At 41.4% G+C, this 17,777-nt stretch overlaps 2 protein-coding genes across 3 annotated transcripts in view; both read right to left on the bottom strand.

The window, feature by feature from the left end:
- The window catches only part of Gmcl1 (germ cell-less 1, spermatogenesis associated), a 47,268-nt gene extending 41,717 nt beyond the window's left edge, over positions 1 to 5,551 (bottom strand). Inside the window, exon 1 of the mRNA XM_042683094.1 lies at positions 5,053 to 5,551. Within this exon, the coding sequence (XP_042539028.1) occupies positions 5,053 to 5,312 (260 nt within the window). The 5' untranslated portion in view covers positions 5,313 to 5,551. The remainder of the gene's footprint in view (positions 1 to 5,052) is intronic.
- A 6,395-nt stretch (positions 5,552 to 11,946) lies between these two features.
- Positions 11,947 to 17,777, bottom strand: part of Anxa4 (annexin A4) — a 68,258-nt gene continuing 62,427 nt past the window's right edge. For both annotated transcript variants that reach the window (XM_042683105.1, XM_042683106.1), the window contains exons 12-13: positions 16,646 to 16,768; positions 11,947 to 12,949 (exon numbers count right to left, since the gene is read on the bottom strand). In XM_042683105.1, the coding sequence (XP_042539039.1) occupies positions 12,890 to 12,949; positions 16,646 to 16,768 (183 nt within the window). In that variant the 3' untranslated portion in view covers positions 11,947 to 12,889. The remainder of the gene's footprint in view (positions 12,950 to 16,645; positions 16,769 to 17,777) is intronic.

The following is a 17,777-nucleotide window of genomic DNA, read 5'->3' as shown; positions in this document are numbered from 1 at the left end:
TTCTTTTAAAAATAATTGTTTCAAGCAGGGAACCAGTGGCGCATGCCTGTAATCCTAGCTACTCAAGAGGCTGAGATCTAAGGATCATGGTTCAAAGCCAGCCTCAATAGGAAAGTCCATGAGACTCTTATCTCCAATAAACTACTAAGAAAAGGCTGGAAGTGGCACTGTGGCTCAAGTGGTACTCTGAGTACAAAGAGGCTCAGGGACAGTGCCCAGGCCCTGAGTTCAAGCCCCAGGACCTGCAAAATAATAATTATAATAATTGCTTCAGATGGTGTTTGGAATAAGTCTATACAGTGCCTCTTTCTGGCAAATAATAGCACACATAGCCATAATGTGTGATGGTGTATGTCTATAGTCACTGCTATTTGGAGCCCTGGAATTCAAGGCCAGCCTACACAACCTAATGAGACTGATATCAAAAAGAAACCAAGAAATCAGGCATGGTAGTTCACACCTGTAATCCCAAAAGAAAAAGAAAAAAAGCAAGCAGAGAAGAGATAAGGAGGACATAAAAGAAGAGGAAGAGAGCAAGGGAAAAACAAAAGTTAAGAAATAGTTCATGTTTCAGATTTGAAGACAAGGTCTCACATAGCTCAGTTACCCCAGCTGTAAAAAGAGGATATGAGTAGGACCCACTTCACTGAATTATTATGAAAAATAAGGAGACCACACAGTTTCTGGTTCTTGATGTTAGTTTACCATTTCTCCCTAAATCACATTAGAGAATAAAAGTATAAAAAAAACAAGTCTGCACCAGCACAATGTGAGATGGGCTGATCAGCTGCTAGGAGACTTCTAGGGGTCTGGAGATTAGAAAATAAACTAGGCTGAAAAAGAGTGTGAACCCTCCAAATATCATGAAGGACTCAGCCAGTGATTAGGCTATCTTCTCTCCAAGTGTAAGAACAAGGTCTCAGGGAAACACAAGGCAAGAGTGGCAGAGGAAATGGAGTAACTTGCTCCCCTAGTGAAGACAGAGTGCAGCTATCTAAGCACAAAGATCCCAATAGGAAGTAGAGGTGAAGAACTAAGATCTTAGTGTTGGTCCTCTAGCCAGAGCAAACCTCTTTCTAGTATCCAGGTGTTGTAAGCCTGTGAGCTCCCAATTATCCATCCTAAGTTAGGGTTCCCAAACTACTGTATATGCCAGAACACAGGGGCTATCACAGCAAACTCAAGAGTGGCACATGAAATATTTTAAATTTGTAGGTAATATAGCAATCGTTCAGATAACATGTAATGTCACTATTAAGATGTTTGCATCTGTTTATGAAGTTGTTGTTCTAGTTGTTTTTGGACCAAGAAGACGATGAAGACAAACAACAAGGGTAAACCAAGAAAGCTTGAGATTCTTTGCTCTAAAACAAAGCATACTCCCCCCTCCCCTTTATTCAAACCAGTCTGTCTTCATACACAAGAAGAAACTTACTAGAAACAGATTCAAGACAGAAAAAGCTGAAGATATGAAGTTGGACTATTGTTCTTTTGTTACCCAGGGAGGACAAAAGGCAATCAGAAGCTCTTTGGCAAAAACAAATAAAAACAATACAACCCATCCCCCATTGTCCAAATAAGATACAAATGAAAACTGCTTGCTTTTAGTTGGAGCTGGGTACCAGTGGCTCATGTCTGTAATCCTATCTACTCAGGAGGTTGAGATCTGAGGATTGTGGTTCAAAGCCAGCCTGGCAAGGAAAGTCCATGAGACTCTTATCTCCAATAAACCACTGGAAAACCGGAAGTGGTGCTGTGGCTCAAGTGGTAGAGCGCTCGCCTTGAGCTGAAGAGCTGAGGGACAGCGCCCAGGCCTAGAGGTTCAAGCCCCACAACCGGGAAAAAAAAAAAAAACCCAAAACCAATACCAGACGGGATGTAAGAAATGGTTCCATTTTGCCATGAGGTTAGAAGATGTTTCCCTTTGAACAAAGAGTTGTGATATAAGGTAAGGTTTATAATGCTAACTCACTACTTGACTCTATAGTAAACAATCGTTAAATAGTTATATACAGTTGTGGATATAGATACTGTTCGGTAAATTTCAATTTTTAGAGATAATTTATGGACAAAACACTGAAGATATGGCTTGTGAAACTGTGAATTTTAAGTCGTTAATGTGAAATGTAAAAGCAAGACACGCAGTTAACAAAAGGTATGAGGCAAAAGGAAGGCCTAGAAGCTGAAGCTTTCCATGAGGTAGTTTCTTTCGGTGGGAGTGCCAAAGAGACAACCACAGGAAGAAAATCAGTGCCAACACATAAAATTACAAGTCCAAACATTTTCTTTCTCCTTCAGCTTTGCAAGAAATGAAACTCAAGCATCTCCTACAATACACACATATTAAACTCTGGTATGCATTTTCTGATAAAAGATTTTCTTTCCATTCCAATCTATCCATGTAACCCAGTGGTTGGCAAACTTTTCTATAAAAATAGTATCTTGCTGGGCCCTAGTGGCTCACGCCTGTAATCCTAACTACGCAGGAGGTTGAGATCTGAGGATCACTGTTCAAAGCCAGCCTGGACAGGAAAGTCCATGAGACTCTTATCTCCAATTAACCACCAGAAAACCAGAAGGTGCTGTGGCTCTAGTGGTAGAGTGCTTACACTGAGCTGAAGAGCTGAGGGACAGTGCCCAGACCCAGAGTTCAAGGCCCACAACCCATCCCCCCCCAAAAAAAGTTTCTTCAGTTATAGGACCCAGATGGCCTACAATTTTGTCAGGACCCCAGTGGGCAGTTTCCTGCTTCCAGTTTTAGCCTACCACCCATAGGAAACTTTATTTTTTTTAAACCATCCAGTGGACTATAACAACTTAACCTCTTACAACATGTGAGTCTCAGCTTGGAAATGGAAATCCCTATTACAAATTTGTTCCTTGGGTATTCTGGCTCAGCCCTAGAAGAAGCTATTCTCTATAATTTCTATTCCTGTGTTTCTATTTATTTGCTTTTTTGTGTGTCTTTCTGAAATGGGATCTATTAGTTCAGGCTGGCCTCAAACTTGATCCTCATAGCTCAGCCTGTGAATGCTGAGATTACAGCCTGTGAATGCTGTGTAGCATATATATATATACATATATATATATATGAGTTAAAATATATGTATCTATACATATATATGTATAGATACATTCAACAGATTTTTTTTAGTATTTTTTCCCTTAATAATTTCCTATTCTTGGTGACTACATTTATATTAAAATTTCTCTATTGAAATCACTGTGGGTTTTCAAATAGGCTTTGCTATATATTTTGATGATTATATTAAATATGTGTTCTAACTACTAATCAAAAGTTACAGACTTGTTATATCTACCTGCTACATAGATTTAAAAGACCTAGGTATATGCTTTAAATATGGTCCTAAAGACACTGATTGGTTAAAAAAAAAAAAGATAAAAAAAACACACCATTCAATTATGAAAAGAAATGGCTATGTTCAGAAATTAAAGGGGGATGAACTTTTATATAGATAAGACATCATTAAGGAGACAAATTCACTGAGTGCATACAGGACAAACACTGTACACTGTGTTCACTTTTAAATCGATAGAACTCTATAAGGTGGTGATAATATCTCCATTTTACATATGGGGAAAAGAAAATAAGGATAGTAAGTGGAGAACGCAGATATGAACTCAGAATCTGAATTCTGAATATTATGCTACATTGATTTAAAAAGTTACTGAAGATGGGTGCTGATGGTCCACATCCATTATCCTAGCTACATGGGAGGCTGACATCAGAGGATCTCAGTCCCAGTCTGGCCCAGGCAGAAAAGTCTTAACAGAATAAGACTTAACAAAAGAAGCTGGGCATAGTGACATGCCCCTGTCATCTCAGTTATGATGGAAAGCCTAAAATAGGGGAATGGACCTCAATCCAGGAGCTGCTGGACTAGGCAGGAAGTGAGACTCTATCTCACAACCCATCAGTGCAAAATAGTGAAGGTATGAATGGCTCAGTGGTACCAGTAGTTGGCCCCCCCTCGCAAAAAAAGTTACTAAAAATATTCACAGTACAGGTCCATTTTGTAAATAAACATAAGCATTCATACATAAAACCCATATGGAAAGTTTCATAAATCCAACTATGTTTGTTTTGGAAATACTAAGTTTTGAACTCAGGGCCCTGAAACGGATAGGCAAGCATTCTACCACTCGAGCCATTTCACTAGCCTCGAAAATTGTTTTTATCTATGACATTTAAGGGTTTTACTGCTGAACCACATCTCTAGTGCCTGCTATTTTTTTTTTACAACATGAAATGCTTGTGCAGCAAAAATCTGAATCATTTTTAAGTTTCATTTAAAAAAATTACATCTGTGACTCCCTTGACGTTTAAAATAAGCACAGGAACTAGCTTTTATGTGAAGAAATATTTTTACTGCAGACTACATTCTAGTTCGCCTGTAATTATTTTTTTTCAACTCTTCTTCCAAAAACAAAAACAAAACACCCAGCTGTAGCGCTGCCTGACACCGATCCACGGGCGATTTGAGACTGACTTTGAACCTCATTAGGAATAAATACACACTACTTACTGATCAGTATTTCACCTGTACGGTTCCGGAGAACTGTGTGCTAGGATTTCTCCCCTCACGGGGTGTGCGACAAATAAAGGTGCCCATCTCAGACACAATTTACGACTCTCGACAATTTATTTAAGGCAACCGGATGCAAAACGATTTATTGGGCGGTTGGTTAGCAGGGAAGACCAGCCAGTCGATCCTCTCCGGGGTGGGAAGAGACGCCAAGTTGCGGTTAGGCGTCGCAGCCACCCTACTGAGGTTTTACACAACGCCCCGCAGCGTCCTGTGGTTAACAAGGCGGAACCCCGGGCGCCCCCCACTCCCCGGATCTGGTGAGGCTGAGGCCAGCCCCCCCCCACCCCGGTACCCGGGTTCAAGGGCACGTCTGCAGGTAACACGCTGGGAGAGGGGTGCGCGGGGAGTACGCCGCACCCCATCCACGCACCAGGCCCAACAGGTGCGGGTGCGGGTCACTGAGCCCCGCAGTTCCGCCCCCCGCCCCAACACGCCCACCTACCTTCGAGGGGTGTTGAGGAGCCGCTGCTGCTCGTCGCCCTCTTCCTCCTCCTCGTCGGTCTCCGAGTCGGGGTGACAGTAGCAGAAGGCCCCGCTGCTCCGCTTGCGCTTGCGGCTGCTCGGGCAGCAGCAGAAGCCGTGGTCCGCAGGCTCGCCGCCAGGCTCGGGCCTCCGAAGCGAGCCCCCCGCCCCAGGGCCGATCTCCGGCTGCGCTCGGGCTCGCCCGGGGTGGCGCAGCACCCGGCTGCTCAGGGAGCCCATGGGACGCGGCTCCCCGCGGCCTCAGGGAGCACACTTCAGGGAGCCCAGAGGATGGCGTCCCCCGCCATGGCCTGGCCGCCACCACCCTCCTCCTCCCGGCCCAGGTGGCTACAAGACCACCTTCTCACGCGCCGCCACAACCGTTGCAGCGGACACCGGCGCCTCCATCCTCCGCCCCGCCCGCTGCGTCTGCCGCGCCGCGCGCCGCGCGCCGGCTCCGCGGAACCTCGCCCCCTGGCTTTCGCAACAAAGCACTGGGCCGTTGGACGCATGCGCGCGCGGCGAGCCCCCGGAAGGGGCGGGGAAAGAAAGGCTGCGTGGTCGGTGGAGCATGCGTAGAAACGCGGTTTGGGCTCGCTGGTGGTCTGGCTAGCTCGAGTTTAGGGGCCACCCGCGATTTAGTGGGAATTCACGTGTCGACGACTAAGTGGGACTCGAAGTTTCTGGGTTGGGGGAGGAGTGTGACAGAAGGTATCAGGACTTGAATTCAGATCCTTGTGCTCTTGTAGGGTTTGCTCATGGCCCTTGCTCTACCACTTGAGCCACGGTTCCAGGTTCTTTTGCTGACTAATCGGAGTAGAGTCTGTGGTTTGCCCGTCCGGGCTGGCCTCAATCCTCAGATCTCAGCACCTCGAGTAGCTAAGATTATAAACACCAGCTCCTTCCATTTTTCATTCAAAAGTGTTTTGGTGGTGCTGGTGGTGGTGTGTGTGTGTGTTGCCAGTCCTGGGTCAAAGGCGTCTGAAGGCTTGGGTGTGTAGTGGGTCCTTTGTTAGACAAAGGGTTAAAAATACACCAGGCTTATTCTTAGGAGTTTCCAGGCGCTGGGACCTCACCCAGCAGGGTTGGGGTATGACTTCTTTGGGAGAATATAAGAGGTGTCACCTGTTGGGATGCTTAGGTTTCTTCAGCCCTCCTCTGCTGCAGAAATAAAAGGAAACCTTTGGGTTATGGTGAGCATTCCTTGCACTCTGTTTCTCTTTTTCCTTGCACCAGTAGAACGTCTGAAACCAGGACTGTCAGGGCTTTAAAGTCCCACCAGGAAGCTTTAGCGATATTAGTATGTGGTAGCAGGTCTTCTTTGGACTCTCAACAGCTATCTTCTAGTCCTGGCACTCTTCTGTTTTTTTAGGTAAAATGTTACAATGAAATATGTCAAGTAGAGTAGTAAAACATCTGTGGGCCTACGTAAGGAGATTTTATTGTAATTGTTTTGATTCATTCTCACTTTGCAATTTATTGGAGTATAATAGATCGTTTGTTTTTAAATAGTACAATAAAAATACGAAGTCCCTGGTATACCCACCCTCTATCTCTTCCTGTCTTCTTTCCCTCGATTATCACTGTCTTGAGAACAGCGTATATCCTTATTCCCATGTATACCCTTAGAGACATACCCATAAATAATACATTTTCTTTTGTTCATTAGACATGTAATTAAGTGGAACCATACCTATCATTCTGAACCATTCTCCTCAGAGTTATACTTTTGATTAAATCTTTGGTTACTTTTTACTGCTTGTTGTTAATGGTTACCTATTCTTGATCCACCCCTTTATTGAGGAAGTTAGGTTTGTTCTACTTTAATGTGCTTACAGAGCAGAAATGAACATTATTTGCAAGAGATTCATCAGGCAGATTCCCAGAAGTGCATTTTCTAAAGTATCACCTTAGTTGTCAAAATGCTCTCTGAATTGGTTGTACCAATATACCAGTTTACACACCCATCAGCAGAATAGGTAGTTTGGGGTCCCCAGGGAACAGGTGTCTGATCCATCCTGAGAAATTCCAGCTGAGAGAGCTAACTAGTTGAGGGAGCTTGGGTGGCTGTGGGAACACATGACCCACCAGTGTTAGAAAATGAGGTATAGCTGGACGCCCGTGGCTCACCCCTGTAATCCTAGCTACTCAGGAGGCTGTGATCTGAGGATACTGTTCAAAGCCAACCCAGGCAGGAAAGTCTGTGAGACTGTTATCTCCAATAAGCCACCAGAAAACTGGAAGTAGTGCTGTGCCTCAAGTGGTAGAAAGCTCACCTTGAGCTAAAGAGATGAAGGACAGCGCCCAGGCCCAGAGTTCAAGCCCCATAACCAACAAAAAGAAAGAAAGAAAGAAAGAAAAGAAAAGAAAGAAAGAATCACATGTGTCCTTATTTTGGGGTTCATTTTGCTTAACATCTTTTATCTGACCTTTTCTGCTTGTCTCAGATCTATATTAGTTATTGCATATAAGGGAAACCATGGGGCCTATGTTTCTTTGCACCTGGCTTACTTCACTTAATATAATTTTTTCCAAGTCTTTCCATTTTCTAACAAATGGGGCAATGTCATTCTTTCTGAAGGAGGCATAGAATTCCATTGTGTATATATACACACATTTTCTTGATCCATTCATCTACTGAGGGACATCTGGGTTGGTTCCATATCTTAGCTATGGTAAATAATGTTGCAGTAAACAGTTGTGCTGGTAGCTTTTCTTTCTTGCTATTGTTTCTAATGTATTTATAGGGTATCACATGATTTTTTTTTGTTGTTGTTGCTTTGTATGTCCTTCCCCCACGGTATAACCCGTTTTACTGTATTTGATGTTGGTATAATTTGGAGAGCGGAAGGGAAAAACAAATTGTTTAAATAGGGATACAGGTTGGCCCACTGCAACAATGAGACGTACAAGACACTATGTCGGAAAATCAAACTTTACAATTTAGGGAAGGGATGGTAGAGGAAAAACAAAGGAGGAGGCAACAATAGATAAGAAATGTACTCATTACCTTGCTCATGTGATTGTAACCCCTCTGTACAGTATTTTCACAATAAAAAACATTAAAAAATGAAAATGTTCATGACTAACCAAAAAAAAATGAGGGATAGATTTCATCAAGGGAAGTTACTTTGCACAGAGGGTATGCTGCCACTCTCCCCAGAGCTGAGCAGGTGCACCAGGTGGTGGTAGTTCACTGTTTTTTGGTTTTGGTTTATTTTATTTTATTTTTTGGTCAGTCATGGGGCCTGAACTCTGGGCCTGGGTGCTGAGGGTCTTCAGCTCAAGGCTAGTGCTTTCCCATTTGAGCAACAGCACCACTTCTGGCCTTTTCTGCTTATGTGGTGCTGAGGAATTGAACTCAGGTCCTCATGCATACAAGGCAAGCACCTTACCACTGAGCCACTTTCCTAGCCCCTCATTGGGTTTTTATCCTGAAAGGGTAACATTGTTCCTTCTCCTTGCTGCTAAGGAGTCAGACTCACATTTCTATTTGCAATTGGTTTCTAGAGTGGAAGTTAGCATTCCAACCACTCAACGGAGGTCTATCTCATCGCAGCTATCTGGGAACCAGACTGGGAATGGGACCGCAGACAGGTATAGTTGGAGGAGTTTGGTAAAGTCAGTGTCAGATGCTTACGTAAGAGAGGTGGTGTCTATTCTTTAACTCCTTTGTTAAGGACATACCCTTGACATGGCTAGCTGATTACAAATAACTCAGATGATAGTTCCAACAAAAATCAAGAAGCAAATAATTCTAAAAAATATCAGTACCAAAAAATATCAGTACAGGCTGGAAAGTTGGCTCAGTGGTAGAGCGCTTGCCTCGCATGCATGAGGCCCTGGGTTTGATTCCTCAGCACCACATAAGCAGAAAGAAGCTGGAAGTAGTGGTGTGGCTCAAGTGGTAGGGTGCTAGCCTTGAGCTGAAGAGCTGAGGGACAGTGCCCAGGCCCAGAGTTCTGCCCCATGACTGACAAAAAATAAATAAAAATAAAAGAAATATCAGTACAGAGTGGTGACTATTTACCAAATGGAGACATTTTAGTTTTATAGAAAAGATTGTTTTGTTTCTCATCTGACGAAGAGAATGATAGCTGCCAAGGGATCGGCTTGCTTGGGCAGAATGTGTCAAAGGATAAGCAGGTGTTTCCATGGAGCATATGTGGCCTATCATGAGAAAACCAACATGGGATTATATTAAATCTTATCCACAAGACCTGAGTGCAAGAGCAAATTGACTTCAGTACAAATAACCTAAAGGCATCACCAAATTTCTAGGGGCTAAAAAGAAGCTACATTGGCCTTGCCAAAGGAAGTGAGATGAGTGGAGATCTGGTAATGAATTGCCAAGGAAACCAGCACGAATGTCCCCAAGAATCAGCTATAAACATCTGCTGAGATGACATAGGCCTTTTTCTCTATGACCAGAGCAAAAAGAGTCAAGTAAGAGCTTCTATTCCTCTTTACAGTCTTCTCTGTTGCTATATCCTAGGCAAGATGGCGGGGGGGGGGGGGGGGGGGGTGCGGGGTGGGGGGAGGGAAGGGAAGGAAATGGAAGCCTAGATGAAGAGAAGCCCACATTTCTCTTTCTCCAAAGCCAGCTTCACAATAGCAGTGTGCTACAAGGGACTGGGGGAAGAAGCCACAACTGTAAACCATGCTTGGCATTTGGACTGGATAAATGTGAATGAAATGACACATTTTTATGACCTTAACTATACAGTAGGACTTCTTAAAACCTAAGAATGAGCTGAAAGGTCATGACCTTATACTCTGAATTTATATCAAAAGACAAGAAGAATTAGTGGGGAGGAAAAAAATAAAGATGCTTCCTAATTATACATCAGACTCATGCTTGTTTAATGAGACAAGCAAACGTTCTTCCAGAGTGGCTTTATCTTGTTTTCTAGAAAGCTTCTGGCAGCACTAAGGGAACTAGTTTTAAATTTTTGGCTAAGTCATGTGTCATTTAAAATAAAATATATAAAAGAAAAAACCCAATGCTTTCAAAACCAAATACAATTGATTTGGAGAGTCCATGGTCTTCTGGTAGATATTGAAATGGCAGTATTCTTTCCTGTAATTAACTGGAAGGACTAAATATTCACATAAGTAGCATTAATTAATAGACAAAAAGCACTAAACTCAAACACAAATTCTTAATATTTCGTCTATCAAAATGCATTTGAGAGCTGGGAATGTGGCTTAGTGGTAGAGTGCTTCCTCTGTTCCACATAACAGAAAAAGCTGGAAGTAGCACTGTGGCTCAAGTGGTAGAGTGCTAGTCTTGAGCACAGAAAGGCTCATGGACAGTGCCCAGGCCCTGAGTTCAAGCCCCAGAGTTGGCAAAAAAATGCAGTTGATATTATAGGATAAATAAAAACATTATTACATAATAACATATAGGCTGAGTGCTGTTGACCCATACCTATAATCTTTGCTACTCAGGAGGTCAAGATTTGAGGTTTGAGGTTGGAAGACAACCTGGGCAGACAAATCTGACACTCATATCTCCAATTAATTAGCAAAAAGCCAGAACTGGATCTGTGGCCCAAGTAGTAGAGTGTGAGCCTTGACCAAAAAAGTTGAATTCAAAGGCTTTCCTTGTTGGGGGGAGGATGGTAGTCCCACTATCCCTTCCATCCCCCACTTTCCTCACTTCTCCCCCCTGCCAAAGTTGTAAAATTCATTTCCAGTATAGTTTCTTCTGGGTATCATTGTTGCAATGGGTCATCCTGTATCCTTGTTTCAGTGTTTTGTTATTCCCCTTCCCCTCCCCAAATTAGACAAATATATATACAAGATGCAGGGTACCAAAATCAAGTACAGTGACAACAGGGGACATACTATAGGGGAAAGAACATACAAAAGAAACAAAAAATCACATAGTACATTAAAAACAACAACAAAGAAAGACCTGTCTATGTCTTGGAAAAAATCATATTAAGTGAAGTAAGCCAGACTTAAAGAAATATAGGTCCCATGGTTTCCCTCCTTTGCAATAATTAGTATACATCTAGGATATTTTTATCAGATGAGCAGGAAAGCTCAAGAGCTATGTACATATGACCATATAAGATAATGCTAAGTGAAATGAACTCCTTCAGTTGTTTACACATCTATAATTGTGCACTGTGTGTGACTGTGTGTGCGTGCATGGCACTCTACCACTTGAGCAACAGCTCTACTTCTGGCTTTATGCTGATTAATTGAATAGACATTCCTGCTCAGGCTAGTTTCGAATCGCAATCCTCAGATCTAAGGCTCCTGAATAGTTAGGATGACAGGCATATACATTACAGGTCACAGGTGCACTGCTTACATCTATAACAATTTTTTTTTTTGGTGCTAGGGATTGAACGTGGGCACAGCACTACTACTGAGCTGAATTCTTGAATTCAATATATAATGTTTCCAGAGAATAAATTAATATATAATTCCATCAGGTAGTGTTCAGTGGATATAAGCATTAGGTTTACGTATAGAAGTAGGCAAACATAAGAGTATAATTTTCATTTTACTTTTCTTTTTTTTTTTTGTCGGTCGTGGGGCTTGAACTCTGGGCCTGGGCGCTGTCCCTCAGTTCTTCAACTCAAGGCGAGCGCTCTACCACGTGAGCTATAGCGCCACTTCCGGTTTTCTGGTGGTTTATTGGAGATAGGAGTCTCACGGTCTCTCCTGCCCGGGCTGGCTTTGAACCGCGATTCTCAGATCTCAGCCTCCTGAGTAGCTAGGATTACAGGCGTGAGCCACCAGTGCCCGGCCTTCATTTTACTTTTCTGATGTAATTCCAAATTCCTTCAGAATTAGCATCTTTCATTGTCAACCATATACATAATCTCAAAAGTGGAAAAATCAGAGAAAATATACCTCATTTAAAATAATCATTTTTATTAAATGTTTCCATGTTGTATCAAACCAAATTTTTCAATTAAATCCAATACAGTGATAGTAAGGTGGAAAAGCACAATGCAAATTACTACAAATCAACAAAATTAAAAAAGATTTCTAAAATTACATTTATCACAAACATTTTAAACCAAGCTAAATTCAGATCATTACAGTGTTACCAGAATTATCTCATTCAAAGATTTTTTCCCCACTCACTCTTAAGCTAGAGTAAGACACTAACCCTAATATTGTGGAATGTTAGCATTTATGTTTGACACCTAAACATATATGATCTGTATAACTACATTTCAAATTTAGTTTGCTTACATGTGTTGGTGATTTGGGAGAAAAATCTCAACACAGAAGAAGTTGAATTCTCCCATGATACAGAATAAAACGTCAACTAATGCTATAGACAAAACCAAAAAGAGAAGTGTAGATCCTTTCAGTGTGTGTCTACATGAAATGGGTGGGTATCTTACTAATTAGGTGCTCACAATTTCAAATGAAGAAATTACCAGCCATTCTGAAAGTAGGGTTAGGAAAAAAAAAGTGATTGCAAGACAATCTTCCATTTTAAGGTTTTTGTTGTTGTTTTGTTTTGTTTTTCCAACTAGCAAAACACATAAAACAACACATTCAATCTCTGTGAAACACAAGGAATAACCTTAGAAACATGGAGCATATTTTAAGCTCCAATTTTAACTCTTCACTTAGGTCTTACAAGCTTTGAAACGCAAGTACAGCTTTAAAGCATCGAAATGACTAATTATAGATAATAATGATACAGTCTATACCCTGGGAGGCAACTGTAGGCGTTGTAATTGGAAATAAGCATCCTGAGATAACGCTAATAGCAGTGTAGAAAAATGAAGTTAAAAAAGCAATCAGTGTTGAGAATCCTCCAGTCATGGGATTTTATTCTAATCATCTCCTCCGCAGAGAATGAGCAGGACTTTCCTGTAGTCTCCTGAGGTGTCACCCTGGCAGCAAGGGAAGCAAAGCTGCAGTTAGGTAAGTGGCTTCTCCGTGGAACGCATAGTTCAAAGCCACCTATGTTTTCTTCAAGCTTTGTTCTTTTTTTTCCCTTCTGTGCTCTTAAAAAATATATTTTATTACAACAGTAACACTTTGTTCAGTGTAGAAACTTAAGACATAAAAGAACATAAGAAGCTGGGTGCCAGTGACTCAGATCTGTAATTTGATTGTGGATTGAGACCAGACCAGGCAGGAAAATATATGAGACTCTTATCTCCAATTAAAAGCTGGAAGCAGAGTTCTGGCTCAAGTGGCAGCGCACTAACCTTGAATAAAAAGCTCAGGGACAGTACCAGGCCCTGAGTTCAAGCACCAATACTTAGACATACATACATACATACATATAAGCATGTACACACACAAATCACATACATATGGCTCCTCTTCCTACAGGTTACTATCAATATTTTGTGTGTGTGTGTATCTTTCCAATCTTTTTTCTAAACACAGAGATACCTGTTTTTTCTAGTGCTGGGATAGAACCCTAGACAAGCAATCTACCATTGCCCCATGTTCCCAACCTCCACATATCTGGTGCATTTAATATTAATACTGAATACTTACCTATTTTGTTACATATTCTTTTACAGTATTATGTAGTGATGATAGAGTATTCCATTATGCATAAGTAAAAATAATTTGACTACACACTCTTCTTCATTGTTGAATAGTCATTTCCAATTTTTCACTATAATAAGTACTGCTTCAATATATTTATTTTAGCTAAGCTTTTGTGCATTTTCTTCATAATTTACTTCTGAATCCGTTTTAATAAAATAGAAATTACTAGTGGCGCTGTGGCTCAAGTGGCAGAGCGCTCGCCTTGAGCTGAAGAGCTGAGGGATAGCACCCAAGCCCAGAGTTCAAGCCCAAGACTGCTAAAATAGAAATTACTAAAGATCATGTATTTTAAGCTGGGCGCTCGTGGCTCATGCCTGTAATCCTAGCTACTCAGAAGGCTGAGATCTGAGGATTACAGTTCAAAGCCAGCCTGGGCAGGAAAGTCTGTGAGACTCTTATCTCCAGTAAACCACCAGAAAACCAGAATGGCACTGTGGCTCAAGTGGTAGAGTGCTCGCCTTGAGCTGAAGAGCTGAGGGACAGTGCCCAGGCTCAGAGTTCAAGCCCCACAACGGACAAAAAAAAGAAAAAAGAGATCATGTATTTGATATAACTTATAAAACAGTCTTCCAAGAAAGTTCTATCATTTCTGTGTGGAAATTTTTATGGCTTAATGAGAAATCAAAACCTTTTTCTTGTTGGCGCGCGTGCATGTGCTCACACGTGTGTGTGTGTGTGTGTGTGTGTGTGTGTGTGCGCGTGCGTGCGCACGCGTGCTCTCGCACATGCTTAGGATTGAACCTGGAGCCTTGTATATACATTGGGCTGTACTGTGGATTTTTTGTTGTTGTTATTTTTTGTTTTTGTTTTTTTGTGCTAGTAGTAGGGTTCAACCTCAGGGCCTCATTTTCTTGCTTAGCTTTTTCCACTCAATGTTCACACTCTACTATTTGGATCACAACTCCATTTCTGGCTTTTTGCTGGGTAAGTAAAAATAAGAGTCTTAGATTTGTCTTTCTGAGGTGGCTTTGAACTGGGATCTTCAGATCTCAGCCTCTGGAGTAACTAGAATTATAGCTGTGAGCCTCCATTAATTTTTGTTAGTACTTCACAGATACTAAAATAGATGAACTCTCAGTACATGCAGTTCAAAATGTCTGTTAAAAATCAGTCAATATTCTTATTTATGCTTTGATTCAGTGATGATCTGCCAGAGAATAAAGATGTGTTAAAGTCTCTCAGTAACATAGTGTTTTCTCAATGTCTTTTTTTGAAGCCCCAGTCTCTTGACTAATCCTTATTATGAATTGTTGCTTGCATTAATATAAAGTGATCTACTGTCTTCTAAGTTCTTCTCTTTACTATTAGTGTGACCCTATCTTGCTCTTTTGGTGTTTGTTGAATGTCCTTTTCCCTGGCCCATTTCTTTAAACTGTTTACATGCTATGGTAAAAAGTGTTCCTTATAAATCACATAAAGTTGGACTTTGTGTTTTTACCTAACTTGAATCTACTTTTAGTTATTATAGAATGTAGTTATTTTAGTAGCCTGTTGTAATCATTTACATTATTAAACTTAGGTTATATATTATAACTTAGATTTTTATCTTTTGTCACTTTTCTTTTTTGGGGGGGGGGGTGGTCATGAGGCCTGAACTCTGGGCTTGGGCGCTGTCCCTCAGCTCTTCAGCTCAAGGCTAGCGCTCTACCACTTGAGCCACAGCACTACTTCTGGCTTTTTTCTGTTTGCTTATGTGGTGCTAAGGAATCAAACCCAGGGCCTCAGGCATGCAAGGCAAGCGCTCTACCACTGAGCCACCTTCCCACCCCCTCTTTTGTCACTTTTCTACTATTTGTTATTAGAACTTAGATTCTTATTCTTTGTAACTTTTCTATTATTTACATATTCTCTTTTTCTTCTTTTGTTTCCTTTCATGACAGTGATTGAATGGGCAATGCTTTTATTTTATACATGCAGTAAAAAAAATTTCATAAGTAAAAATTATTTCATACAAATGACTAATTCATAAATCAAATCCTGTTGTGACGTTTGTTGTGCAGGTAATCCCAAAACTTCTAGAGAAACTGGGTCTCAGGTAACTGGTTTCCAGATAATCATCTGAAAATTCATTTTCTAATAATTTGGGTTTAGGAAGACTATTGTAGCTTCTTCAAGAAGCCAAGTCCCATTGATGAGGGGGCTAGAGTTGTGCATCATACCTCAGTACTCTCATGCTATCTGTGGACTCCTAGGTTCCCAGTAAAGAACAGCAATCTAGGGAAAGAATAGAACCAAGCACTCTAGGAGAACTAAAATTTCTTGTATTTCCAGCAGATCTCAGTGGCTCCTGAAGGATTCTGAGTTTTGCTACTTCTTTGGTTGTTATTAGGTAGCCACTGAAATTATGCTCCTAAAAGTATACATCAAAATGTCATCACAGCCGGGCACTGGTGGCTCACACCTGTAATCCCAGCTACGCAGGAGGCTGAGATCTGAGGACCATGGTTCAAAACCAGCCTGGCAAGGAAAGTCTGTGAGACTCTTATCTCCAATAAACCACCAGAAAACCAGAAGTGGTGTGGCTCAAGTGGTAGAGTGCTAGCCTTGAGCTGAAGAGCTCCAGGACAGCGCCCAGGCTCAGAGTTCAAGCCCCATGACTGACAAAAAAAAAAAAAAAAAAGTCATCACAGAAGGGAGGAAAAGTGGGAGAAAAATGAAAAGGGGATAACAAGTTCAATAAGAAATGTACTCACTACCTTATATACATAACTGTAATGCCTTTGTCCATCATCTTGACAATAAAATTAAATTTCAAAATGTCATTGCATTAAATGTAAAATTTGGGATCAACATGAAAAAAATGACAGTATTTGAAAGGCAACTAGTTCCAGCTTTATAATCTGGTAAAGGCTTAGAAATGTGTATGAAAAGAGAAAGCCTGTAAATATCTGAAGTAGAGAACTATTTTTATTAGGAATGATAGATGTTAAAGAGGAGACCAGAAGGGCTAAGTGTTGGGGTTAGGCCCCATCCTTTCATGGGTGCTTTCCCCGGGGCCAAGGAGATGCTGTTTGCCCTACCTTGATGAAAGAGTACAGAGACTTTCCATAGAGCCTCTTGAAATTTGCCCGGATGTCCAGCATGTCAATCTCTGCACGGGAAACCATCACTCTGATGAGGGTGCTATCATCCGTGCCCAAGCCCTATGGAAGAAAGTGAGATTTGAGTTTTCAGATAATGCTCTTCCCCCAGGCTAGTGAGGCAAGATGGTAGGTGACTCTCCTTATAGTGTCCTTTGCTCCATGACCTTGGAGACACAGGTCATCTTTACTCCTTGCCATATGATTCAAAGCTTTCCACAACTCACTTGTCTAACATTCTTATGTTCTGAGCAGGGGGACGCTGCGCTCTCTGCCTTTCTAGAGACACACTGTGTTGTTCAGCTTGCTTGCATTTTATCTACTACCATGACTCCCCATTGTATAACAATTGCTTGAAGGTCCAAATATGCCAACTTTAGAATCCCCCTAAAATGAAACCATTGAAAAACACACACCATCTCCTGCATGTTTTTATAATACTTGGATCCTGGACTAATGTCTTATATTCTTAATGTTGATGTTTTATACATACTTGCTTTCCTTACAAGGCAGACAGTCCTTGAGAGAACTGTATTTTCATCTTTCCTGCACCTTGTATGGTTCCTATCATGGAGTCTGCACAGAGCACAAGCCAGGGTTAGGAACATGGGCTCTGAAACAAAATTTCAAGTATTTGTACCTTGCTTCACTACTTCCTCACTGAAGACTTTGGGAAATTATATGTCTTTTCTATGCCTCAGTTTCCTCATCTGTAAAATAGAATCAGTAATAATGCCCTCCCTGTTGAGCTATAATGGGGTCAAATTAAATAATACATACTAAGCATTGTGATTCACACTGTGTACTCAATAATAGTACTCACTAATGATTACTTAGTATCAGTAGCACTTGAAGTATCTGATGAATTTGTGGTTTTTATGAGGGTTGGAGAAGGGTTGAGATGGCATCTCATTAGGAAACCCAGGCCTGCCTTAACTTGCTTTGTGGCCCAGGTTAGCCTTCAACTCATGATCCTTTTGCTTCTGTATCCCAAGTGCTGTGATTATAAGGATGTACCGCCCAGGCCCAGCAAATATATGATGGATTGGATATATGATGCTTGATATTTCAG

Source organism: Dipodomys spectabilis, unplaced genomic scaffold (genome assembly GCF_019054845.1).
Source record: "Dipodomys spectabilis isolate Male_0828 unplaced genomic scaffold, ASM1905484v1 ptg000079l, whole genome shotgun sequence".
Lineage (NCBI taxonomy): Eukaryota > Metazoa > Chordata > Mammalia > Rodentia > Heteromyidae > Dipodomys > Dipodomys spectabilis.
The sequence above is the reverse complement of the archived record's forward strand: the minus strand, read 5'-3'. Positions and strand labels throughout refer to the sequence as shown.